At 51.0% G+C, this 27,738-nt stretch overlaps 1 protein-coding gene across 1 annotated transcript in view; it reads right to left on the bottom strand.

Annotated features, from left to right (window-relative positions):
• Positions 1–27,738, bottom strand: part of HK1 (hexokinase 1) — a 63,618-nt gene that overhangs the window by 17,784 nt on the left and 18,096 nt on the right. Inside the window, exons 2-10 of the mRNA XM_070432892.1 lie at positions 26,710–26,872; positions 17,785–17,933; positions 12,454–12,573; positions 8,716–8,811; positions 7,772–7,871; positions 7,476–7,659; positions 5,795–5,950; positions 2,817–3,050; positions 251–555 (exon numbers count right to left, since the gene is read on the bottom strand). Of these exons, the coding sequence (XP_070288993.1) occupies positions 251–555; positions 2,817–3,050; positions 5,795–5,950; positions 7,476–7,659; positions 7,772–7,871; positions 8,716–8,811; positions 12,454–12,573; positions 17,785–17,933; positions 26,710–26,872 (1,507 nt within the window). The remainder of the gene's footprint in view (positions 1–250; positions 556–2,816; positions 3,051–5,794; positions 5,951–7,475; positions 7,660–7,771; positions 7,872–8,715; positions 8,812–12,453; positions 12,574–17,784; positions 17,934–26,709; positions 26,873–27,738) is intronic.

Raw genomic sequence — 27,738 nt, 5'->3', positions numbered from 1 at the left:
GCAGGCTGTGGTTCTAGAGAAGGCGCCTGGCCAGGGGGCCCGACCAGGGAAGTCCACGGCCCTGAGTCACACACAGGCAAGTCAGCGATAAAAATGAAAAAGAGAGTGAGTGTGTTTCTGGCTCTTGCCAAAACCGTGCAACCCCAGTGCCAATGCATCCACCGGAGAAGCCAACCGCCCTGCTGCCCACTGTGCCCTGGTCATTGGTGTGAGAGGCAGGAGGGCACGTGGGCCCCAGCAGAGGCCTCACCGGTCCCATCCGGAGTGCTGCGGACGAAGGAGGGCAGCATCTTCACCACGGCCTTATCGTTGGTCTTCTTCTTCAGCCCCATCTCCATCTCGGTCCGCATCCTCTTCTTCACCTCCAGCAGCATCTCCCTGGTGAGGCGGAAGTGCGCCAGGGTCTCCTCTATCTGCCGGTGCTGCTCAGCCAGGCGGTAGGCCACCGCGGTCACCATGGCTGCCCCCTTGCCGCTGCCACTCTCCGAGAGGAGGAAACGCACGTCGCAGTCGGGCACCAGGCGCCTCAGGGTCTTGTGGAAACGTCGAGAATATCTGGAGGGGAGGGGGGGCGGGGAGGGGGCACAAGAGCTGAACTGAGCCATCTCTCAGGAACCTCCTGTACCCCCTCTCTTTCTTTTCTCACGCTTTAATCCCATTTTCTACGCTTGCTCTTCTCATTATACAAGTCATACACACCCACTGCAGAAAAGTTAAACGCGGACAAGCGGAAAAGAAAGACAAAATCACTCACAGTCACACACAACAAGGAGAGGATTCTCATTATTACACGAGCATCGGATATGGAAATTCAGGGTCCACAGAGGATTCTGTCCTCCACCACGACAACTCTGAGTTTCCAGGAGAGACAGCATAGTGCTCAGAGCCCAGAGCTGGCGTGTCACACGGGGAGAGAGCCTGCGTGAGTCCCGGCACTTCCCCATCTCGGGCCTGCGCCGGACGTGGAGCTCAGAGGATGACAGTGCCTGGCTGCCAGCGATGTGCGGGAACTAAAGGCGTTCATGAAACGCTTAGATCGGTGACTGAACGAGGGCTGGATGATCACTCCTGCTTTTATGTCCACGTGGTCCTTTCCCCCACCCCAGGGTCTGGGCATTTTCAGTGGCTAGAAGAGGACTTGAGGACAGGACTCGCTGGGACACAGAACTTCCTCGGAGTCTGTCTGTTGTAAGTGGGGAAGGCTGCCTGCCAAAGGAAACAGGGAAGCGGGAACCCCAAACACTAACAGCGGTCAACTCCAGGGGCGGGGTTAAAAACGACTTCTGTGCTCTATGTGACTTTTGTAATTATCTCCAGTGTCTAGACCAGCCGTGGGCAAACTACGGCCCGCGGGCAGGATCCAGCCCGTTTGAAATGAATAAAACTAAAAAAAAAACAAGACCGTACCCTTTTATGTAATGATGTTTACTTTGAATTTATATTAGTTCACACAAACACTCCATCCATGCTTTTGTTCCGGCCCTCTGGTCCAGTTTAAGAACCCATTGTGGCCCTCGAGTCAAAAAGTTTGCCCACCCCTGGTCTAGACCGAATATATGTTCCTTCTAAGATAAGAAACACTTAACCACAGTTATTTTTTAACCCTCTGTACGCCATAAGCGTCTATAGACGCAATTGAATTCGAAATAGTGGGGCGTGCGGGGATGGTCTCCATTGCAGACACGTGGCAGTTCACTGGTTAAATGTGATGTTGCAAGTGAAGAGTTCTGGAGATGGCTGGCTGGTGGCAGCAGCTCCACAGCGTGCCTGTTCTTCATGCTGCTGAACTATACACTCAACACTGGTTAAGAGAGTGAGTTATATGTGTTTTTACCACAATTTAAAAAGCTTTTTAAATCTCACGTTGCAAATCTCTAAGCTTTCTTGTCAAAAAATTTGCTAAGAAATCCTCTCCAACTTCCCACCAAGATGGCTTGTTTCAATGTCAAAAATGTACAAAGACTTGAAAAATACAAAGAAGTAAAATGATGACCCTACAGGTGATAATATCTAACTTGCTCAAAGCCTATCCCCGGCACCACGTACCTCCTTCCGTGTAAGCCAGCCTCCACTTCTCTGGTACTAGAACTGGGCGTGAAGGTGAGCATCTACCTGCAGGGCCCCTTCACCTGCACATCACGTCCCGTGGGAAAAGCACCTGCGATTCCGCACAGAAGTCATGGGCTAGGGAGTCATCTTTCAAACTCAGCATAAAGACTCACACTTCACCTTCGGCCTTTTAAAAGGGGAAAGCCATGTTCTTAGTGGCCGCCGAGGGCTGTGGAAGCTGAGGCGTCCTACAGACAAGGAGGCAGCCCGGGGCCAAGGCCCTCATCCTCCGTGGGGACCGCTTCCAACCTACATCTCCCTCTGGCTCTCAGAGGCAAAGTGTCAGCACGTTGCCCGTTTGAAAAGGTAACGTCTGCGGGACTTTCACAGGAGCTTCTACATCAGGAATGTAGACGCTGCACCGAAGACCCAAGCATCCGTGAGGATCAAGGTCCCTGATGACATGAGGACAAGCAGGAGAACTGAAGATGCAGACACATCCCACCCGGTGTCCCTGGCAGCTGCAGGAATCACTAACAAAGCTCACGAAATGAGAGAGACGACAGTGCCGGGCAGAAGCAACACCAACGAGAAATGGCTGAGGGCCAGATACTTCCCAAGTGGGCGACCCTGACCTTTCTGGCCAGAAGCAAGCATTGTCTTATCCGCCAAAAAAACCCTCCTACTGGGTGCAAAAGCCTGACCTCTGGAGCAGGTCCTTAGCCCAGACGGGTACTGATGCCAATGACAGCAAAGGGCAGACTCACTGTGGGTGCATCTTGTAAAGAGACCCGTCGACACCAACCGTGGTCCGCAGCCTGGGGATGCCCTTGTTATCTCGGAGGCGATTCAGGATGGCGCCCAGCGCTGCAGCCACCAGGTTGGCAGAGCGGAACGAGACGATGGTGCACACGTGCTGGACGGCAACGCAGTCGACATCGGACGGCTCCACGCCCAGGCGGGTCAGGATGTCTTTGGCATTGCTGAGGCCTTCCTTATTCCTGTGAAGTGAGAGGGCCTCTTGTGAGTGAGGGACCTCGCCGGGCAGCACAGAGCACGGAGGGCCCAGGGTCCTGGGAAGATGTCCGCCATTCCCCGGGGTGTGCGGCATGGTGCGAAGACGGAAAGGAGCGTGAAAAGGGGTTCCTCCACAAGAAACACCAGTCAGGCTATGAAAAATGATGCTCTGCTGGGTGACGACATGCACATGGGAGAAGTGGAGAGGCGAGACCACAGGGCCGCTGAACAGGTGGACAGACAGCTGCTCCCACCCCAGGGCTCGGAGTCAGGGGCCCGGGAGAGTCGCCCGGTCTCCCAGTCTGTGAGCTGCTGCTCCCACATTCTACCTCGAGGCTTTCCAATCAAATAGTCATTTTCTGGACACCCGCTTTGTATAGCTATTGTTGAAGTCATTCCAAGGTACTTGACAGTTTTGTTACCATTATAGATGGTGTCTTTTTATATCTATAATAATAAAAGTGTGATATGCTAATTAGATCGGACGTGCTTCAGGACGAAGCCGGGGCCGCAAGGCAAGCCCGGGTCCCGGGTGCCTGCTGGCAGCTGGAGGGAAGTCTGGGTCCCGGGTGCCAGAGGGAAGCCAATGCCGGCAGCTGGAGGAAGGAAGGCCTACTCTTGCACGAATTTCATGCATCAGGCCTCTAGTGTGTGTGTGTGTGTGTGTGTGTGTGTGTGTGTGTGTATTTTCCCCCCCTTTAATGTACCATAGCAAAGTCAGATGTTAACAATGGGAAAACTGCGTGAGGGATTGTGGAAGCATTCTGGACTAGCCTTACAATTTTTCTGTAAATCCAAAATTATTCTAAAATAAAAGATTTATTTTAAACATATACCGGTATACCTATTTTCATTATTGCCAATATATAGAAATACAATTGACTTTTGTATCTTCTCTCCAGACACCTTCCTAACCTCTCCGGTTCTCCTAGTCACTTGCCTAACTATGTCTCAGTGTTTCATACAGACAATTACCATCTACAAATTATGACAATTCTACCTCTTTTTTTTTATTCTTATGCTTGTCATTTCTTTTTCTTTTTCTCTTTCTTATTCTTTTATCTATTGTTGTTGGTGTTAATCCTCACCTGAGGATATTTTTCCATTGATTTTTAGAGAGAGTGGAAGGGAGGGGAGGAGACAGAGAGAAACATCGATGTGAGAGAGACATGGGCCGGGATCAAGCCTGCAACCCAGCTATGTTGCCCTTGACTGTAATTGAACCTGCAGCCCTTCAGTCTGAGGGCCAACACTCTATCCACTGAGCCACGGCGGCCGGGCTCTCTCTTATTCTTTAAACACTAGCCAAGACTCCAGGGCAATGCTGAACAAAAACGGGTGATACTGTCTTACTCCTGACTTTAAAGAGAATGCTTCTAACATCTGCCCTTGCAGAATGCCTTTAATAGGCATTTTTAAGAAAGCCTTTATTACAATATACAGGTTTTCTTGAGCTGGAGTTCAAGTGGGTTTTTGTTTCTTGGTCACCAAAAAGCCAACACGAGACACAGGCCGAGAGGAAGGCAGGCATTTCCTGACTTTGTCAGTGAGTCTGAAGACAAGCCATGAGCATCCTGTCCCTCCCCTCCCAGCAGCTGACCAGGAGACCTGAAGGACAGTTGGCTAGAAGCAGTCCCAAGCTCTCTGCTTGTGGTAGCTCAGCACCAATCCCGCCTCGGCCAAACGCCAGTACTTCCTGTGGTAGAACAGCAGGCCCAGACAGACTCCTTCCCACTTCCATCAGCCTCCTCCTCCCACAGACAGCGCACGCGCATCTCCTCCGTGGAGCCGGAGCTATGAAGCACTGGCTCTCTGCGTTTCCAGGACCACAGCAGGGGTTCCTCATGTTGAGGCCAAGAGGTAGCAGCCAGGGTGCTGGCTGGACTCTGTTCTTCTGTGCCTATCTGTCCTGTCTCACGTGTTAACCAATGTTTCTCAAACTTGAGCCAGGGAACACATCTTCTGACTGCTAACCAAAGTGAGCTGGGTTTTCTTTAATATGCTAAGACTCTGTAAATCCCTAAAGAGAGGATAAATATGCAGTATTTCCCAACCCTATTGGCCACAGAACCCTTTCTTCAAGGAACACCTTACTATCTTGAGTCGCTACGGTTCCGTGGAACATAGTCTGGAGAAGGTTCTGATATCCCAAGGAGGAATTCCAAATCCAGGCCCTGGGCTCGGTCAGCTCCTTGTTCACCACTAGGATCACCTTTAATCTCACCCTTTTGTGGGGGAAGGGGAGAGAAAAGGGGGCTGCTTCTGTAACTATGTCATCCATGAAGGATATGCTGCTGAGTAGGACATTCTTTTTCTTAAAAAAATCTTTTTATTGATTTCAGAGAGAGGAAGGAGAGGGAGAGAGGAATAGAAACATAATTGATGAGAGAGAATTATTGATCAGCTGCCTCTTGCACACCCTCTACTGGGGATCAAGCCCACAACCCGGGCATGTGCCCTGACCGGGAATCGAACTGTGACCTCCTGGTTCACGGGTCGATGCTCAACCACTGAGCCACGCCGGCCGGGCTACCATCCTTTAATGAGCTGACACCAGGTACCTGCAGGGAGAACCGCCCAGGTGGGACAGCTAAGAGAGGAGAGACGGACCAGGAAGCCCTGGCGCTCTTGAGGAATAAGCCCACCAAACCAGGACTCACGCGGTAACAAGGGACCTGTGGCTCTTCGGCCCCCACGGCCCCCAGAGAGCCTCAGAGACAGCACCTACCTTTCAATGGCTGACACGTCACTGGTGGTAAACTTCCCTCTGGTGAGCAGCTCTGGGGTGATCCGCCCTTCAAATAAAAGGCCCTCCTTGGCCATCTTGACCAGGATCAGTCGAACCAGCTCCCCCAGGTACATGCCACTGATCATCTTCTCAAACCTGCAGGAGAAGAGCACCCAGGCACTCGTTAGGCCCTTCCGACGTACCCGCCACTGGGCAACTCAGGGGAGTGGGACAGACACGGGAGATGAGGACCCATCCCTCACCAGCTCGCAGCCTCGCTGACAGGCAAGACCATACACGTGTGAATAAGCAACAGGGGGATGCCCGGGGGTCATCTAGACCCCACACCTATGCCCAGGGTGGTCAACCGGAGGCAAGCATCCCAGAGGCAGGCAGAGAAGGACTTAGCAGAAACGTTAGGACTTAGAAATGAGCAGAATATGCTCATCTCTTACAGAACTTGATGCTATACTTAAAAAACATTTTTTTAAAATTTATTTCAGAGAGGGAGAGGGAGAGATAGAAACATCCATGACAAGAGAGCATCGCTGACTGGCTGCCTCCTGCACACCCCACACTGGGGATCGAACCCACAACCCTGGGCATGTGCCCTGACCGGGAATTGAACCGTGACCTCCTGGTTCATAGGTCGATGCTCAACCACTGAGCCACACCAGCCAGGCTGATGCTGTACTTTTAAATGGCTTTTCATCCTCATCACTCTCTCGGAGAGATGGCCCAGGCCTGTGGGAAGGAGGTGGCCAGGGAGCATTCTCTCTGTTTCCCACTCAGAGGGTAAATGTCTTCTCCAAGGGGATGCTGAGTAGATGACGGGGCTGAGCTGCAGCCATTCCCATGGGACCCCTGTCACTGGTCATTCTCTGGCATTCATGGTCTTCCTCTCCAGCCAAAAGGACCAAGAAGACTCTGCTTTGAGGAATCCACTTCTCCCCTACTGACCTCACCCTCTACTCCAGGGCATCTCACTGCTCTGGCCACATTCAGCCACAGGCCGATACAGAGTGAACCCCCGTCTTGCCTCCCCTGGGAGGCGTGGACTCTGTAACTGCAGCAGCCCAGTGCTGCATGGAAGAGACTGCTGAAAATGGGGGTTCAGTGCCATGACGAGGGGCCAGGAGAAAGCCCTGAGCTGAACAGATCAGAGAGGCAGGTCCATGCCCGGGCGGCTGGCCTGTCCTCCGAGAGCCCAGCTGGCATGCCCAGCACTGGCTGTGACACAGCAAAACAACCTGTTCCATTCAGAGGCGGGCCCGGAAGCCAAGGATGCCGCTGGACCTGAGCCCCGGCCCGCCCTCATCCGTCAACACGGGCACCGAGAACACCGTTCTCATTGTTCCTGCTCCGGACAGGACCAGACAGGACCGCCCCGGCCACGCTGTGCGGAGGATCCCTGGCAGGAGAGAGCCTTTCTGAGTCCTACATGCCCGCCTGCCACCCCAAGGACCTATTGGAACGGCCTCTGTGCGACCCTGAGCTTGCAGGAGCCAGTGCAGGCTCCGCAGCTGGGTATCTCCCCAAAGGAGTGGCAGGCGGTGCAAATCTGGTGGGCTTTTCGCTCTGTGGGCACCGGGCTTTCTGCCCCTTTCGGCTCCCACCCAAATCTCGTGCTAAATGTCCTGAGGCACACAGATGACTAGTACGGAAAGGTGGGGGCACTCACAGCTGCTTCCCGGGGTTGAGAGACCCCCGGTCTATCTCGCGGTCGAACTCCGTGCGGATGTCTTCCAGGGCCCCGTCGTCCCCAAAGGCTCCCCACTCGGTGTTGATGCACATCCTCCCCTCGTCGCCTTCCACCAGGTCGATGTGCCTCAGCTCCTCCATGTAGCACGCGTTGGTGCCGGTGCCTTGGAGAGAGACAAGGGCAGAAGCTGTGACCACACACCAAGTCACAGAGAGGCGGCGGTGCCTTCTGGACACACCGGCCGACGGAAGGGACGAGGAAACGGGCGACGTTACCGATGATGAGGCCGACTTCACAGTGCTGGTCGTCGTAGCCACAGGTCATCATGGTCCCCACCGTGTCATTCACCACAGCCACGATGTTGGCATCATAATCCTGGGGACAGATAACAGGACGTCACCGTCCACCCACACATGCGGGCAGAGGTCACAACCTGAAAGAGAAAGAGGCCTAGCCAGTTTTTTCCTGTGGTCAGAGCATTGGCCTACGAACGGAAGGGTCCCGGGTTCGATTCCAGTCAAGGGCACATATCTCAGGTGCAGGTTCAATCCCGGCCCTGGTTAGAGTGCATGCAGGAGGCAACCAATGGATGTGTCTCTCTCACAAACATGTTTCTCTCTCTCTGTCTCTCCCCGTCCCTTCCATTCTCTTAAAAAAAAAAAATGGAAAACAATATCCTTGGATGAGGATTAAACAAAAAAACAAAAAAAGAGAGAGAGTGGTTTTCATAACCTCCGATGCTCCTGGAGGAGGGGCCACTTTCATCCCTGCTGGCACTCCCATTAACTGGACCCAGTGCGGTGATTAAATTATAGAAACTGTACCATCCCCTTGATTATCTGGCTGAAGATTCTCTTCCGTGTGGATTTTATACACAGAGCCACAGCCCTCTGCCAGTCACCCCACTACATCCAGTGCTGGCTGCCCTGCTTCCCACCACACAGGCTGCACCTGCTCACACGGTTCCCTGCACGGCCCAGCCCTCCTCTGTCAGGAGGCGGCCTCCCCTGCCTCAAAGAGCTCGGTGTCAAACCACCCCACCTCCTGACTGAGCCCCGCACCACCTGCTTCTTCCTGGGCCTTCAAGACCTCTCACGTGATGCCTCAGCATGCACTATGCCTCCCCCACTCCCAAAAGCGTTGTTTTAGAACACAGATTTCTCCCCCACCCCACCCCCACCTCCGTGTGGCCAAGGCAGGGGGCCTAGAGAGAAGTTACCCCGCGTTTCTTGATGGCTTTGTTAAGCAGCTTCACCACATCCGCTCCCTCCACTCCGCTCGCTTTAAATCGCTTTGTCCAGGTGATCAGAATGCCCTGCAAAGGAGAGCAGATGGGGTTGAACGCAGAAGGCTGGGAGGCCCCCAGCACCCCAGGCCCTTGGGGAGACTGCTCAGGACAGTGACAAAGCAGAGGCCCAGAGGGACCAAGTAGCTGGCTCCAGACACACTGGGTAATAGGACCAGACTGTCCCCTTTCCTGTTCACCCTTCCACCCGGTGGATTCCTCTGGTGGCAGCCGCCAACGCGGTGTTACAACTGGACGTCAACTGCCCAGCCAGGCGTCCTTTAAAAAGTGAATAAGGGAAATCCAGTTATTACTGGATCTCCCTTCCACAGCCCCAAGGAAAGAAAGCCAGAGCCAAACTGAGAAGAGAAAATCCTACGATAGCTCTTGGCGAATGAGCTCGAAGAGGCAGGTGCTGGAGATTTAAGGAAAATGTGGACTCTATGCATATAATTTATGTCTCTTTCCCAACTTTGGAACTTAACTCCCATTTGAAAGCAACGACCCCACTATTTCTACAATATGACCCATTTCTGTGTGTATATTCATGGAGAAACCTTAAGAAGGATAAACATCCAGTGGTTATTTCCTTGGGAACGTGGAATGGTAGGAATTTTACTTTTTGCTTTACCTCTTCATATTACTTCAATAGTTTTACAAATTGCTTTTGTATTTAAAAAAAAATCAGATACTAGAAAAGAAAAATGACTGTTCCATTTGACTGTTTTTCTCTGAATGGAGAAAATCACTGAGTAACGTGGCAGGGTGGGGAAGAGCTGCTGTTCAGGCCCTCCAGCTTGGGGGCGGGGGGCGGGGCGGGGGTTGCGTGTGGCATGGGCTGTGAAAAGCCACTCACTGTGAAAGCCACATGGCCCGTAGGATGTGCGGAAGGGCGAGGACTTGGGATAATTTGTGGTTCTTTGCTCAGCAGCAGCCCGCACCTAAACCAGGCATTGCAAAAGCCTCTGGACAACGTGTTCTTCCCCTCACTGCCCCCCCCCCCCCCCACCTTCCTCCCAAAAAACAGACTCCGAGGACATGGTAATGTGGAAAGAACATGAGGCTGGAAACCAGGAGACCGGGTCCTATTCCCCCAAGTCTGCCCATTTCCTGGGGGGCAGTGACTCTCGGAGGGTCACTGTGCTGTCTGTGGAGAAAGGCAGCCAGTCTAGATTCGGACCATCTCGAAGTCCCAGGCAGCCTTGTAATCAGAGCCTGCGATCCGCTCGGGTCCTGGCAGGTAGCAGCCCAGCTGAGGAAGCCTCCCAGGTGGGGTCCAGGCCTGCCGATGGGGCCTCCGCCTTTGGCTCCTTCTCTGCCCACAATGCCCTTCTGCCAGGCTTATCTGCTCCACCCTGCGAGGATCTCATGGCCCGTGATGCCTTCTTTCCTGGAAGACTGTACCTTCTGGGGGCAGGCCAAACCCTCTGCTCGCAGTCTCTCCTAGGGCCTAGCCCAACCAGCACAGGGATGGCGCTCGGTCAGTAGCTGCTAATGCATGAGCGACATCGAGCACAGTGGCTTCACTCCCTCCTCTCCCAGTGGGGAAGGGGTGTCCCACACTGTCTCTGCCCAGGGAGGTGACTGTCACGTCTCAGTGACATGTGATACCGACAACAGGCTTTGTGAAAGGTTTGGAAAGACAGCCTAGAGGTCAAAGTGATCTGAACACCTTGGAGGTGTAGCAATATCAGATACCAGAGAGAGAGAGAAGAGGAGACGGCAACATCCCAGAGGGTTTTGCATGTGTGAGTGTGTGTGTGTGTGTATGTGAGTGTGTGTGTGAATGTGTGTGCGAGTGTGAGTATGTGTGCATGTGAGCCTGTGTATGTGAGTGTGTGTGTGTGCATGTGAGTGAGTGTGTGTGTGCGTGTGAGTGTGTGCGCGAGTGTGAGTGTGTGAGTATGTGTGCATGTGAGTGTCTGTGTGTGTGTGCATGTGAGTGTGCGTGTGAGTGTGTGTGTGCTGAGAGGCCACCGGGTGGGAGGTGGGGCCTCGGATTCTGGTCCTAGATCTGCTGTTATAAGCCCTGTGACCTTGTTGAGGGGCTTGGCCTACTGAACTCTCAGGCCGCTTGTTGCTGACATCACGTGATTACACACACTATGCAGATGGAAGGGCCCCAGCGGCATGAAGCAGAGCCCGGGAGAGGGCGCCTACCCGACTGAAAAGGGAAAAGGGATGCTGCCCAGACGTGTGGAGGTGCCTGGGCCCAAAGTGCCTGCTCTGCAGAACAGCGGACTGGTCACCAGCACAGGCTCGGCTGCTTCCTGGTTGGATGGCCGAGGGCAGGTTCCTAACCCCTCTGAGCCCCAATTTCCTCATCTGTAAAGTGGGGATCAGAAGCACCTCGCTCCTGGGTGTGTGTGTGTGTTAACTGCCAAGGACACATTAGAACAGAGCCCAGCACCTGATGGACCCCCAGTAATGTTAACTGTCAGAGTTCCTGTTACCAGGCTATTCACAGGTGGTTCTGTGTGTGTGTGTGTGCGCGCGCGTGTGTGTGGTTTTTCTGTCTCTCTATGGAGAAAAGGAGCAAGGTGACAACTATTTAATGTGTATTCCTGCCACACTCCACAGTACAATGCTGTCACATGGAATGTCTGAGTGCATCCCTGCTGAACCGGTGAGTGAACAAGTGACACATAGGAAGGTGGGTGCCTAGCACCGGGAGGTCCAAAGGAGAAGCAAGGGCCTCTTGGGGCCGCGCCGGCGACCAGCAGATGCCGTGGGGGTGGCATCCTGACCAGAGGCTCTCGAATGAGGATGGTTTCCCGGTAAATAAACACCACATCCTGCAACTCTGACCAAGTGCTTCCCAACCTCTCTCCGTCACTGAGCCTACTTTTTAACCTTCACTTGCCTGACTTTAATACATGGTTCTCTACCTGATGGCCACAAATATCATCACCTCATGATCATGTCTACAGAGTTTCTAAAAAAATATAAGACATGCAGCCTGGCCAGTGTGGCTCAGTTGGTTGAGCGCTGTCCCATGCACCAAGGGGTCGACGGCTCGATTCCCAGTCAGGGCACATGCCTGAGTTACCAGCTCAATCTGCAGTAGGGGGCGTGCAGGAGGCAGTTGATCAATGGTTGCCTCTCATCAATGTTTCTCTCTCTCCCCACCTCTCCCTTACTCTCTCTCTAAAATCAATTTAAAAATACATATATATATATATATGCAGTAGGATCTCGGGTTACGTCAGAGATCCGTTCCTGCAGCGCAACGTAACGCGATTCTCGCCGTAAGTCGGAACCCACCTACATAAGCACCTACGTCACTCACATGGAGCACAGACACAGCAGTAACGAAGTGAAACAGTAAAAACAATTTAAAAGAAAGATAACAATTCCTGACCTTTACTTGTGGTAAATAAATAATAAAAAACAAAGCACATATGTACACACGTCGAAATGATGGAACTTTTTTTTTATAAATAAATGGGAGATGGTGACGTAACCACGAAACAACATACGTTGAGTCCAATGTAACCTGAGATCTGTCTGTATACACACACACACACATACACACACACACACACACACACATGTATATGTGGCACGCAGACCATCCCATAAACAAAAGGGAAAGGTAGTCAAGAAAAGGGGTTCGTGAGCTTTTGCCCTCTGGGGCTTCCATCGAGCCTGGGAATCCCAGAATGAACTTACCTCATCTATTCTGGATTGCCGACAAGGGAAAGAAAATGTGAGTCCCACAGGTAATTTCTTGTCCTTGATTTTTTTTTTCTCCATGAAGTCTCCCAGGCACTCAGCGACATGGTCAAAAAGCTGGAGAAAGCATGAGAGCAGTCAGGAGGGAGAAAAGCAGTTCAGGAAAAACGTGAACGACACGGCACCCTGAGGCTGCTTGAAAAGCCACAGTGAGTGTGAACGGTAGAGACAAGTCCCTTAACACAGCCTGCCCTGGCGGCCAGCACGGCTGAGGGAGCATTTCAAACCCTTCAAACAGAACTGCCCTCTTAGAAATCCCTAAAAGGTATTATCAGGGTATTGAGGACATTTAAAATAGGAAAAATATTTTAAATATTAAAACTCATAATTTAATTTTTTTTTTAATTAAAAATAATAGAAAATCAGCTCATCCCTCCATGTCACACAGTCTCCATCAGCCACCCCAGTGGAGTGGCCGCCTGGCCCCTCTCAGAAGTCATTACTCTATCGCCATTTCCCCAGATGCCTCTCTCTGTCTACCTCAATCTGCAAATTCCAGAAGCTCCACGAGCAGATCCACGGTTGCTAGCGCACTTGAGTGGTTTAGCAATCTTCAGACTGCCGTATTTTCTTTTTTTAAAGTTCCAGGTCTTTTTTTTAAAAATATATTTTATTGATTTTTTACAGAGAGGAAGGGAGAGGGATAGAGAGTTAGAAACATCAATGAGAGAGAAACATCGATCAGCTGCCTCCTGCACACCCCCTACTGGGTATATGCCTGCAACCAAGGTACATGCCCTTGACCAGAATGGAACCTGGGACCCTTGAGTCTGCAGGCCGACGCTCTATCCACTGAGCCAAACCGGTTAGGGCGGACTGCCGTATTTTTACTTTTTCCTGAAGTGTAATGGACATGCCAAAAAGAGTGCCCACGCCCTAAGTGCAGAGTTCACCAGGTTCTCACAAGCTGTATCCACCTGTGTCGCGAGGTATTAGATCCAAAAAGATCAAGAAACACAAGCTATCAGCACACAGACACCCCCTGGGGTCCCCTCCAGGGGCAGCTGCCACCACCAGCCCCACGAGGGCAACCGCCAGCCACCCTGACTCCCACAGGTCCTGCCTGTCCGCCACGCGTGAACGGAACGACACTGCCCTCCCAGGGATGTCTCTTTCGCTCTGTTACGTGTGAGAGTCAGCCACCTGCTGTGTGTCTTTGCAAACTGTTCATTCTCATGGCTGCATAGTATTCTAAGGGGTGAATAGACCATATTTAGTGGATTGCGGTTTAAGCTCACCTGCTCCACCACACGCTGCCTGGGATGTGCACACACATCGTAGGAGAGACTAAAAGAGGCCTGAGCACTGTTTCCCTAGCCCAGTGATGGCGAACCTTTTGAGCTCGGCGTGTCAGCATTTTGAAAAACCCTAACTTAACTCCGGTGCCGTGCCACATATAGAAATTGTTTGATATTTGCAACCATAGGAAAACAAAGACTTATATTTTTGATATTTATTTTATATATTTAAATGCCATTTAACAAAGAAAAATCAACCAAAAAAATGAGTTCGCGTGTCACCTCTGACACGCATGTCATAGGTTCGCCATCACTGCCCTAGCCTCTGAACAGAGACTGTCAGTGATGGCGGCTCACCACCATTGAGGCAATCTTTTTGGATCTAATACCTCCCTTCCTCTCTAAAATGTACCCAGAACCGAATGTAGTTTCATTTGTTCTGGCCGAGTTCTTAGTTGAACTAAGAACTCCCCTCTTCCTTAACTCTATACTCCACAGTCCAGGTATAACCCCCACCCCCTCTTCTTCACATGCTGTCATAGCACCAGGCCTCCCTTCTGAATGGAATTGACACAACTACGGAGCTTCTTGAAGCCCAGAAGAAGGCAAGGCCACGCCACAAGGGCACAGGCAGCAGACCAGGCCTGCTCCCAGACAAGGCCGTCTGCCTGAAGGCTTTCCCTGTGGGGTACCCTTGAGAGGGGACCAGAAGTCACTATTCCCACCTCTATCTTTCTCCAGATGTCCCAGACCCAGCCTCAGGTCTGACTTATCTGCCAGGGTAAAGAAAAGCCTATCAGCTTGGATGCAGGAGCCCCTGTCCCTTGAGTCACTGGGACTCAGGCTACGCCTGCCGCCGGCAGCCCCGACGAGGAGACACGTGGCCACCTTCCCCCGAGGCTCGGCTAAGCTCCCTGTGACCTACATCCAAGAGATATAAGCCCACTGCTAAGTCCACCCTCCCTCCCCCCGTCATCCGCACGCACAGAGAAGGCCGGCAGGCTGCAGAGCAGATTCACATGAGTGGGGTGCACTAACCAGCCCCCCCACAACCGAGCCAAATATAACCACCCAAAGTGCTCTGTTACGAAGGAAATGCCGTATTTGTGAACTATCCACAATCCAGGGGCTCCAGGAGACAGGAAGCCACCCCCAGCCCAGGCGAACTATGTCTGGGACCAACCAGGGAAGGCTTCTCTGCACTCAGAGTCCGAAAAACATTTTTCTCTTTTCTGACAACATGCTAGTTATTTTAAAAGTCCCCACACACAGACTCAGTTCCTCTGACAAAGATGGCAAACAATCACTAAAAACACCTAAACACTTCTTATTCAAAATTCCCTAGATTAAGTGATGCTTTATGATTGCATTTATGCTTCCAAAATTAAAGCTTACAATTGCATCAAAATTAGAGATACCGTGTGTGTGTAGAAAGAGAAAGGGGAGGTTAAATCAAATGGTTAGCAATTGGGAAGTCTGGACCAAGGGCTATATGGGAATTCTTTGTGCTTATCTGAAAACTTTTCTGTACGTTCAATATTATTTCAAGCAAATGGTTTACAAATCTATTAAGAATTCCCAACACATTTCAAAAGATGTTATCACAACGCTCAGAATTCGGCACTGTTCAGAGTCCGTGAGTCTGAGTTGCTTCGTGGGCAAAACAAAGCCCTTAGTTTTCCAGAATACTCTACAGGTCCATACGAGATCTCAGGAAAATGGGCCACCCAGTAGTTATTTCTAACTTCACACCAAACTTCTGCAACAGAGGTTCCTGTGTCATCCCTATTTTTCAGCTGGCAACCTTCTCCCTCATCCCTTGGACTTCACTGCCTTGCCCACAGCCCTCACATTTCCTCACCACCAAAAAACTTTTAAATAAATAAAAACAAGACAAAGGCAAAGCCCGGACTAAGAGTGTTCCATGTTGGTAAAAGTGTCACATCTCGAGCCAGACTGCCTGGGTTCAAATCCCAGCTCTATCACTTATCAGCTGTGAGACCCAAAGGGCTGGTTACTTAACATCAAGCCTCAATTTTCTCATCTGTGAAATGGGAATAGTAATACCTACCCAAGAGGGTTGTTGTGATGATTAACTTAGTTAATCCATATTAAGTGCTTACATTAGTGACTTATATATAACAAATGCTATGTATTTACTATAATACTACATCATCATCATTATCATCATCATCATCTTCCTTCTTTGCAGACCAGTTCAAAAGGGTAGAGGAGAAAAAAGACAGCAGGAAAGAAAGTGAACCTGGGGCTGAGAAGATGGGGAAAGAGGCTGGCAGAAATGAGGTCCCAGAGGCAGCAGTTAGAAGGAAGTCACTATGGCCCAGCTGGTGTGGCTCAGTGGTTGAGCATCAACCCATGAACCAAAAGGTCAACGGTTCAATTCCCAGTCAGGGCACATGCCCAGGTTGTGGGCTCAATCCCCAGTAGGGGGCATACAGAAGGCAGCTGATCAATGTTTCTCTATCATTGATATTTCTCTCTATCCCCCTTCCTTCCTCTCTAAAATAAAGAAAAAATATTTTTTTAAAAAAGAAGGAAGTGAACATGGCCAGTATGTACCTGTGGGACAGACACCCCTTAATTTGCAAACCCTGCCAAAGCACACAGGAATGTCGTAGCACAGGGGGACAGTCCCAGGGGTGAAGGCAGCAGGCAGAGGTGGCTCAACCCAAGGACCATGAGAATAGAGTGTGCCAGGTCATTACTTGTTGCTAAATGGAAAGAGCAAGGATGCCAGCCCAAGCCCGCTAGCCACTGCGAGGAGGAGCAATGCAGCAACCACGGGGCAGGGCTAAGAGCCCTACCAGCTGGCAGGGTTCACGCACACACGCCGGATGAATGGGCCAGTTTCTAAGAGGGACACCTCGAGGCAGGGCCATGGATGAGCGAGACAACCCGTGTCAGTGGCTGCCTGAACCACTGGCTGGCGGTTCATCTGCTCCAATGACAGTGTCACGGCCTGCAAAGCTCTTAACCAAAACCCTCAGAAGCACATTAAAGGCCAGGCTTACCCCTTTACTCAGAAAGGCAGAGTAGCTCCAGTCCCACTCATGTTAACTTAGGAACAGAGTGGAGCCAAGAGGAGGTGGCTGCTGGGCCTCATGTCAGAGTCTAGCCCAGAGCAAATGGGTTTTCTGGAGAAATTAGTCATGGACCTTAGTGTGAACACACCCTCCCTCAAGCAAATATTTGGCGATCTCTGAGTCCGTACCTTGGATGGCAGCCATGACCCAGGAGGCAAGCTACAAACTGGAGGAGCCAGAACATCCACAGGGGTAGGGGCTTATAGGACGCAGACGTGGCTGAAAACCTGACCAGGGACGGCCTGAACCCTGGTCCTCAGCCAGGGACCCGCCACTCACTGCAACCAGACGGGCAGGAGAGGGGTGGATGGGTCCTTCTGAGCATGAGCACAAGCATGGCCATGGCCCCCCAGCCAGCAAAGGCAGGTAGCCCTTGCAAGGGGCGGGGAGGGCCGGACCGGGGAGGGGGGAGCCCGGAAGGGGGTAGGGCTCTGGTACCAAGTGAGAGAGGAGGGGACGGTGATTTTCCACTTAAGGCCCTGCCCGATTTGCTCTTTGTGCCCAGGACTCCCAGGAGGCTATTAAATCAGGTGGCCAGGATCCCTTGATTAGTCCCGGGGCTGCAAACTAAAATTCCTGCTGCCTCATAGGTGCCAGCCACACCCTCGGTGGTGAGGTGGGTGAGGAGGCCAGTGACTTGGAAGGGGTGTTTTGACCCAAGGGCTCTGCTAAACCTGTGCTGAGGAACGAACCCCAGGATCCTTGGGGAATGAATGCCTTTATCCAACAGAGCTGCTGGGTCTCCCTCTTCACACCCACCGCCTGTGACAGTCCCTGGAGCCCCAGCCACCAGGGTCCCCAGGCAGCGGGTCTCTTCGGGAGGTCACAGCTTCCCCCAGGAGTCCCCCTCCACAAGCATCGATGACGGGCTCCTTCCTGGAGGTCAGGACACCAGTGCTGTGGGGTCTGGTTCCTGGGGGACCCACCTGGCTTCCGCTGCCGTGCATGATGTTCTCCGGCGTGTCATACACCTCGGACTCCATGTGAACATTCTGGTTCTTCTCTAGGCTCACTTGCACCCGCAGAATTCGAAAGTAAGACCCACCAAGGTCCAGGGCAATGAAATCTCCCTTTTCTGTTGGGGAGAAAGCAGGTATTGAGTCAGATTCAGGTTTTACGAAGGCCCCACACTTTGCCACTTCTCCTCGGGTCCGACCATCCACTCCCGGAGGCACAGCACTTCCGGCCAGGCACCCTGAAAATACCCACTAAGCACCAAGTCCCACCCCGTCTTTCTCTAACTCCTGGCCTACATGAAAAATAAAACTAGCATTTCAACTCAGTGATAACCTACCTCTGAGGTCATCCCATAACTTGGGTTCCTCCCATGTCAGCTCAGACTGGATTACAGCGAGGCCAGAGCTCCATTTATTCCCCAGGGGATTTTTTAAAAAATTATTATTGTGGTAAAATATACATAAAATTTGGCTTGGCCAGTGTGGCTCAGTGGTTGAGCATGGACCTATGAATCAGGAGGTCATGGTTCAATTCCCGGTCAGGATACAATGCCAAGTTGTGGACTTGATCCCCAGAGTGGGGCGTGCAGGAGGCAGCGGATCCATGATTCACTCTCATCATTGATCTCTCTCTCTCTCTCCCCCCTCTTCCTCTCTGAAATCAATAAAAATATCTTTAAAAAACATATATAGATGTATACATAAAATTTACCATTTTGCAGCCATTTTTAAGTGTACAATTCAGTATACTCCCAATGTTCTGCAATCATCACCACTATCTATTTCCAAAACTTTTTATCACCCCAAACAGAAACTCTATAACCACTAAGCAATAACTCTCCATTTCCCCTCCCTCTAGTCCCTGGTAGCCTCTATTCTACTCTCTGTCTCTATAAACTTGCCTATTCTAGATATTTCATATAAGTAAAATCATAATATTTGTCCTTTGGAGTCTAGCTTATTTCATTCTGTATAAGAACCCAAAGGCTCGTCCATGTTGTAGCATGTGTCAGTACTTCAGTCCTTTTGAGGCTGGCTGATATTCTACTGTTATGTACATAACGCATTTTGTTCATCCATTCACCTGTCGGTGGTCACTTGGGTTGTTTCCACCAACGGATGTTTTTAACAGAAGTCCCTGTTGATCTCCTAAGAGTAAACTGGCCTGACATCGTGGCATTCCTCAGGGCCAATGTGTGCAAGAACTGGGGTGGCCTCAGCAGGACAGAGAACGAGATGGGACTGCATGCCGAGACCACCATACAGCACCCAGGGTGGTGGCCGTGGGCAGGATTCCAAACAGTAAGCCACCACCAAACATGACCTTATTTCTCATTCGTTACCCCCACACATGCTCCCCAAAAATCAGTTAAAATCTGTTAATTTCCCTAGCCAGCGTGGTTCAGTGGTGGAGCATCGACCTATGAACCAAGTCACAGTTCAATTCCTGGTCAGGGCACGAACTTTTACAGCCTAAAAGGTTTTAATTTTGATGAAATACAACTTATTTTTTCTTTTGCTGTTTGTGATGTGGGTGTCATTCTCTATGAAGCCATTGCCAAAGCCAAGGTCACAAAGATTCACACCTCTATTTCCTTCTAAGAGTTTTACAGTTTTAGCTCATCATAACTTTTAAGTTAATTTTTTATATGATATGAGGTAAAGGTCCCACTTCATTCTTTTGTATGTGGATAGATATCCCAGCATCATTGTCTTTGTTCTCTAGTGCGGATCATGACAATTCGGTCTGGTGAACAACTATAAACCACTTGTGCATAGGGAAGTCATAGGCACAAAAGTGAACACCATGCTAGGATAAAATTATGAATGTTTTCATTTTGTTTCAATATTTTTAAAATCAATTCACTGCTTTAATGTTTATATAAATATTTTTTTCATGTTTTACACTGGCTCGTCATCATAACTTTAAAAAAAATAGCATCGGGAATTTTTTGGTTGCCAGCCTGGTGGAAAGTCTCATTTTCAGTCGACTCAAAGGCCTAAGGAAACACAAGTTCTTGTGCTCAAGTCCCAGATGATGGAGGTGGAACCTGCTTAATGGTGCCAGTGTCGACAGCAGGTAAGAGCTTTCCGCCCTTCAGGCAGGAAGGGGTCGGGTTTCACGCAGTACCTTTCCAGGACCCAGGCCTAAAGGTTTTCACGAAGGTGAGTAAAAATGACCGCAGGTGAGTGAACATGACCGTAGCCACCTACGACCCAGGAGGAACTGGCCTTGGGGTGCGTGGAGCTGGCCTGCACGTCTGCAGCTCTGCAGACCCCTCCCCGTGCGTCCCAGCCGATGGCCTGTCCACCCCAGCTCTCTGCTGCTCTGTGTTCCCACCAGCACAGGTCAGCGGGGTCCTGGGGAGCTGGGTCAGAAAGGGTGGCCTTGAGATGTCAGGACAAGGCCAAACACTGGACACTCCACGCCCCTGGAGGTGAGGATGGATGACGTGCGGGGGCTTTCCCTGGAGGCAGTTCACAAAGGGTCAGTCAGCCCAGCGCAGCTCCTGTCCTTCCCTGAGCAGCGACCCTCGTTCCCGGGCGTGTTTGTGCTCAAAGAAATGGCAGTTGGCACCTCTTCTATAAATCACATTTGCAGCTCAGGAAACAGGACAAACATTAACTCCCTTTCTCAGTTTATGGGTTAGGAAGCTCCAACCAAACCAGCCGAATGACCTGCTCGTGGTCACACCTGTGGCAAGGCCAGGGCCCCTCCCTTTTCTCAGTCACTCGTATTCTTGTAAATGCTGTGATGCTCATTGTTTTTTATGGGTGTATGTCCTATTTTCCTTAGTTGGATGATAAGCAACCTGAAAGAAAGGCCAATGTAACATGCTTCCCTCCCTCCCCCCGTTCTGAGTCCTGCACACAGCAGGCCATCAGCAAGGTTTGCTGCTGGTTCAGTAAGAACAGGCCGGGTCAGACACTGTCTGCTTGGCCCCATTCCTGGCCACGCAAAGGACAAGGAATGACTTCCGGTAAGGGCAACATGATATCGGGTCAACTTTGTTGCCTGTCTAGCATCTCTTTAGGTAACTCCCTTCCTGTCTTATAGCTGAAGTTGGGGTAGCGCTGCCCCCCCGCCCCACTTCAGCTCCAGGGGACCAATGTGTGACCCAGGAGCATCCAGAGTCACCCATCTTGCCACAAGGATTGGTTCAGGGTGGGCACATGACCCATGCCTGCCAGTCGTCACCCTCTGCAAGACCATCCCTGGGATGGCAGGCTATGAGGGGAGGTGTCGGCTGGGGCTGCAGGGCTGTCTCCACCTGAGGGAGAGGTGGCCTGCGCAAGAAGCCAACAGAGACTGAAAGAATATTAGGCAGAAGCCAACTTATGAGGAGATTGCCCAGGTATATGAACCAGAAAAGGGTCTCTTTTGCTTATAGAAACTGGAGTTAGAGTTCTTTCCATTTTGTTTAAATCCTCACCAAGGATATGTTTATTGATTTTTGAGAGAGAAAGAGAGAAAGAGGGAGAGGGAGAGAGGGAGAGAGAGAGAGAAAGGAACATCAATGTGAGAGAGAAATATTCACCGGTTGCCTCCCCTACACACCCTGACTGGGGATTGAACCCGCAACCTAGGTATGTGTCCTGACCAGGGATCAGACCTGCAACCTTTTTGGTGTCTGGGACAATGTTCCAACCAAGTGAGCCACCCGGCCCAGGCCCAAGTTCAATATTCTTTATTAGGGAACGAGTCCACCAAATACTTGCCTCATAACAAAGGGGGCTATCACCCCCTTTTCCCTCAGGTTGGCACCCTGATTCAGACCCGTGGTGTCCAGTCAGCCCACTGCAGAGGCACCAGAGTTCCATCTATGGGCTCAGCCACATTTTGCGGGGGATCGGGATCGGGTGAGACAGCCCCCCTTTATCCACCTCTCCTGCCCACAACATCGCAAGGATGCCAGTGAATCCTGAAAACCTCTGAATCTTTCCTCCAAGGTTAGACATACACACTTGGTGGGGGGAAGGGAGCCTCTGAGTAGTCCCCTAGCTTGGTAGGGCCTCGCAAAACTCTTACACGGTCAGTTCTTACATTAGAATAATGAAGAGGAGGACAACGGCCCACTGTAACTCTTATGGTGGTTTGCAGTTTCCAAAGCACTTTTACTTGATCCTCTTGACAGCCTGAGGCAGGCAGGGCAAGGATTCTCATGCCCATTTTACAGATGAGGAAATGGAGGCTTAGAAAAGGTAGCTGACTTCTCCGAGGTCACACTGTTGAGGAGCAGCAGAGCCAGAGATGAATCCAGTGCTCCCGGCTTTTGTTTTATTTATTTTTCTTTCCATTTCAGCCTCTTTTTGTAGTGGTGGGCTTTCCTCCAACTTCCTCTTCACGTCTTGGGCCTCAGCCTTCCTTCCTGCTGCTGGTGCCTCCTACTTACGACTGCTTCCCCCATTTCCCATCTCCACCGGAGCTCAGAGGACGGCTCTTCTGGAGGAGGCTTGTTAAACAACGCATCTGAAGGGCCCTGGCAGCTCTCCACTCTCTAATGACAGCCATTATGACCAGCGAATAATAGAAAACAAACAGGGGACAGATGTCGCTCTTGAGCCCAGGCCTGCGCTGGGATCAGGGCAAACAAAAACCGCGCTTTCATGAAATGCCTGCCTCTGCCTCGCTCACTGAATTAATTCTGCACCTGAGATACGAAGGCCTCCTTTCCCTCCTGTGTGCAATCCAGACGCTTGGTGAGTAAAAAACCAACTAGGACTCTGGACATTCCAGAGATTTCACAAATTGAAAGATAAGGAAACTCAAATAAGGAAAATGAGTCAGAGACAGATCAGTGTCCAGCCCAAATGAAAAGAAAGGAAATATTTTCCTCCCTCTGGCTACAAAGTAGTACTATGCATATAGAGAGCTCAAAAAATGAACAGTGAAAGAACAAGCATTAACAGTGACCGCACCACAAATCAAATATTTTTTAAATTACCCTTTTGGATAGAGCGTGCTAGGAACCATGAAGCAAAAACAAAGAAATATTCAACTCAATTTACCCTCAATTACAATTGGTATTTATAATATTCTTAAGGATAGATGAGAAGAGAGAGAAAAAGAAAAGGTTTTACAAATAAAACTGAGTGACCAGGGTCTTTGGAGAGAGACAGGGCAGCTTTGAAAAGAGACTTCTGCTCAGCCACGGCACCAGAGTAAAAAGGCTTTAACAGCTTCCTTCTTTCATTTATGACCCGTACCTTTCCTATTCCAAGAAGGATATGCAGCCGCTAAATGCCACCTTAGGGTTTACAATTTTTTAATGTATAGATTATTGACGATCAATTAAAGAAAAACCACTACCCATAAAACAATGTCCAAAGGTTAAAAAAAGTAATAATAGTAATGGGCTGATACAGTTATAAAAAAAAGTAGATTTTCCAAACTCTGAGCCCAGTCCACCGGGGGAAAGGTCGGCAGGAAAGGAAGGTTTGTGTCTCCCTCTCCGTGGAAGTCACATCACCCCCGGAGGGGCAGGGACAAACCTCCCCGGGGTGAGTCCAATCTGTCCTTCGTGGTTTGGGACTCCCGCTAATTCTGCTGCTGACTAATTACACCGCTGAAGCAGTAATTAATACTCCAAAAGGGGAACAGCACCAAGGTTTACTACAAAGGAGACCAGCATTCTGACGGCTCCAAGGGACCTGCTGGTTCTTGGTTGCTAAGTGAGCAGGGGAGGGGAAGGGGAAGGCACATCTGTCACTAAGGGCAGGGCCTGGACGTGGGGCAGGTCTCTGAGGCCTTGGCATCAATGTCAATGTCAGGGTGGGGCTGTAAGGGCCATTCCAAGAAGAGTGTGGGCCCCAGGGCACCTGAACTGAACCCACCCATGAATATCAGGAACAGCCATAGGAGAAAGTCTACAGGGTGTGCTGTGGTTGCACTGTTCAAGTCCTAACTCTTACACCTAGAAATATGACCTTATGTGGAAGCAGGGTCTTTGCAGAAGTAATCAGGTTAAGATGAGGTCATTAGTGTGGGTCTCATCTGACCGGTATCCTCAGAAGAGGAAAATGCCATGTGAAGACAGGCACGCAGGGAGAGCACCATGTGATGGCCGAGGCAGACTGGGGGGCACCGTGCAAATCAAGAAACACCCAGAACAGCACCAGCAGCTAGAAGAGGCCAGGACGAGCTGATCGGGAGTCTCAGAGGGAGCCTGGCCCTGCTGACACCTTGATTTTGGACTTCTAGCTTCCAGAACTGTGGAACAGTGTGTTCTTGTTATGAAAAGCCACCAGCACTTCCTATGGCAGCCTTGGACACTAAAACAGGGGCAAAAGACAGGCAGTAGGGTGAGGGGTGGGGTGGGAGGAGAAGAGCACTGAGGGCAGGGAGCAGACCCAGGCCCTCGGCACAGGACGGTGGTCCTTGCACTTCAGGGTTTGGTTTCGCCTCCTCCTTCTCCTCCTGTTTTTTGTTTGTTTGTTTGTTTTTTAATCCTCACCTAAGGATGTTTTTCCCATTGGTTTTTTTAGAAAGAGTGGAAGGGAGAGAGGTGGGAGGGGGAGAGAGAGAGAGAGAGAGAGAAACATAGAAACATCAATGTGAGAGAGACACATCGACTGGTTGCCTCCCGCATGAGCCCCTACCAGGGCTGGGGAACCCTGACCAGGAATGGAATCCTTGATCCTTCAGTGGGCGGGCGGACACTCTAACCACCGAGCCAAACCAGCCGGGGCTCCCCTGTTCCTAACACCGCTCTGTGCTCCTAAGAAACTGCCCGAAACATCTGGCCCCATCCACACTGGAGAAGAAAGAGGCTCCAAAGGAGTCTTGGGGCCCAGGCTCCTGGCTCCCATCCCACAAACCCTAGGCCAGTGACCCCCAGCATGGCTTAGTACCACGTCTGTCATCACACTGAAGACACCACTGATTGTGAGACACATCGCTGTTTCACATAAGATGAAGAAAAAATGCTGCCAATAATAACTATAAGATGCGATTATTGTACAATACATTAATGATTTCAGAGATATTCCAATAAAAAATTATCCAAAAATAGATGAAATACGGGGGGAAAGATCCAAGAGGTGCGGGGAAAGGCAAGTAAGCCAGGTTAAGCTGGTTTCTTTCCCACAGGACTGTCACGGTCTGTATTATTTGGTGTCTGTTATGAATTCACCTCTACGACGGGGCTGCAGAATGTGGATTTTCCCCAATGAGTCTGAATTCTGAGCCTTGTTTTGAAGGGCAGTTGATGGGGCAAATGGCTAGGTTACTAGTGTACTTAGATCACACTCTGAGCCCCTCAGCTTGGGAATGATCTGGGAAAGGGTGAGGGAGAGAACCCCTGCTGACATCCGGTCTGAGGATGGGGAGCTGGCTGAGGGGCGGGGGCAGGAGGAAGGGCATGCATCTGCTCCTTGGATGTGTTAGTCTTGGGCCAATAACACAGAATCAGGTCCCTGAAGACATCAGGTAGCCTTCTGAGCTCTTCCAAGTAAAGAGGGGCCATGGCCACCCATTCCCCGCCCCTCCTCTCTCAGCTGCAGGAGACACAGCCGCACCTCTCCTACAGAACTCCAGAGCTCCACTAGCTAATCTGGGAAAGGCTCAATGCTCCCAGATGTGAGTACCATCCAGGGCTGGGAAAAGCAGAAGTGAGCTACAAAGCCAGAGACATCAGAACAAAACCCAGGGCACACTACCGTCCAGCCACTCTGCGGCCAGAATCTCTTTGGTAGTTAATAAAACCCGAAACTGCTGGTAACCAAGACCTCAGGGAAAACCAAAGGATGGAGGTGGAGGAGATTTTAAATAGTCAAGAGCCATCAGGGATACAAATGCCAACGTGTGTGCATGGAGCACAGCCCACCGGGGCCACAGGGCACACGCTCTCCCTCAGCATGGGAGCCATCCAGACTTCTAACGGCCGCTGCAGGCAGAGCAGGACTTCCCCACAGCCCTGCCCTTGCCCATCCTTTGTGCACATCAGCTGCAACAGCTGCAGTTCTCCTGACATCCATTCTGCAGGCTGCATGCCAGCTGCCCCAAATCCCAGCTTTACAGGAAGCTCCAGAGCAGGGAATGAGGGCCGTACTCTCAGGGTGTGTACTCACAACCCCAGGAGAAACTTGACTTCCTTCTTCCTTTTCTCGCATACAGGTGAGTCCCAGCCTAGAGCACAGAACACAGCTCAGAGCGAGGTAGGAACAGCACCCGCCCCTGCAAACTAGTAACGACAGGTTGGCTGGACAGAAGAGCTCCGTGAACAGGCCAGGCTGTGCCCTCTCAGCCTCCACCCTGCCAAGTGCAGGGGCTGAACCCTCCCTCCCCCCACTCCCCACTGTGGGGCATGAGCCATACAGACACACCAACAGGATAACTTTTTCTTCCATTCTCTCTCCCCTGCCCTTTCTCTGCTTGGGGGCTACCTTGATTTAGCATCTATAGACTTTGTTCAGATGGGGACTAGAATCTCCCCTCTGAGTCTGAGGCCCACCAGTCACTAGGATTGCTACTTATTTGAAGAGAGGCCTTGATGCCCTGATGGAGAGATGCTCCTAAAATGAACTCTTTCTTTCTTCTGGAGCCTTTCATGTTCTGGAGACAAGCATCTCTAAGATCTTACACAGCATCTGTAAGATCCACAAATATGACCCTTTCTTATCACAAGCTACTAGACAGTCAGACCAATGAGGGCAGGTCAGCCTTGTCCAACCATGGTCTCCCTAGTGCCTGACACATGGTAGATGCTCCGTAGACCTATGCTGGATGGATGGATTGGTAATGTATGGAGGGAAGATGGATGGATGGATGGACAGACAGATGGATGAAATGGTAAATGAATGAATGAGTAAATGAGCGAACAAATAAATGAAAGTTGGAAAGATGTCTCACAGAGCATTCAGCCCTTGGAGCCGATCTCTGGATGAGAGACTCACCTGAACCATCAGGAATGGACCTTACAAACGTTGGCAACATCTTGACTGTGGCTGTCGGATTAAAATCCCGGGAAAGACCATGCCTCATCTCCTTCTTGAAACGAGTCATGATATCTATCAGAGTTTCGTCGGAGAGCCGCATGGCATAGAGATACTTGTCAATCTGGGGGAAGGATGAGAAGGAAGGAGAGTGAGGCCAAGGCTGAGGAAGGGCATTCCAGTTCAGGTTTGACTGAGGGAGGACAGGGCAGGTGAGGTGCCCACCTGTCCAAGATAATCCAGCTCCCACGGGCACTTGACCAACCATGCTGGCACACCACAAGATGGGAAGTCATCAAATACCATCAACCAGGTCACCGGAGCATGCTTGCAAATGCTCTGAGCCCTAATTCCTCCCCTGTAAAATGAGCCAGATATCTCCAAGGTCCCTTTCAAGCCTCAAATATTACATGGAAGCTGCCCTTTGACAGCCCCCCTCCCACAAGACATGTCAGAGGCGCCTTAAGCCTCCACACAACCCCTTCCCTCTTTGACAAGTGGCTGGCTCATCCTCATGTGAATGGAAGTGCTACAGAGGTTAGGAATGAGAGCTCCAGGACCAGAAACCTGGAGTTCAAATCCCAGCCCGATTGCTTAGCAGGTGTGTGAATTTCAGGTACCTCAGCTGAAAAAGTAAGACAATAAATAGGACCTAACTCACAGAATGTTGTACGATCAAATGAGATGGAAAAGCACCAAAGACACAGAAAGTGTTTGATAAATATCACCTATTATTACTAACACTAGAGGCCTGGTGCACAAATTCGTGCACCAGTGGGGTCCCTCGGCCTGGCCTGCAGGATCAGACCGAAACTGGCTCTCTGACATCCCCTGAGGGGTCCCGGATTGCAAGAGGGCGCAGGCCAGGCCGAGGGACCCCACCGGTGCACAATTGGGGCTGGGGAGAGACACGGGAGGTTGGCCAGCTGGGGAGGGACCGCAGGAGGGCTCCAGGGCGTGTCTGGCCCATCTGGCTCTGGCTGGACCCCA

This window comes from Myotis yumanensis, unplaced genomic scaffold (genome assembly GCF_028538775.1).
Source record: "Myotis yumanensis isolate MYYU_CA2020_CCGP unplaced genomic scaffold, mMyoYum1.0.hap1 SCAF_13, whole genome shotgun sequence".
In the NCBI taxonomy this organism is placed as follows: Eukaryota; Metazoa; Chordata; class Mammalia; order Chiroptera; family Vespertilionidae; genus Myotis; species Myotis yumanensis.
Note: the sequence above shows the minus strand (reverse complement) of the source record. Positions and strands in the feature narration are given on the sequence as shown.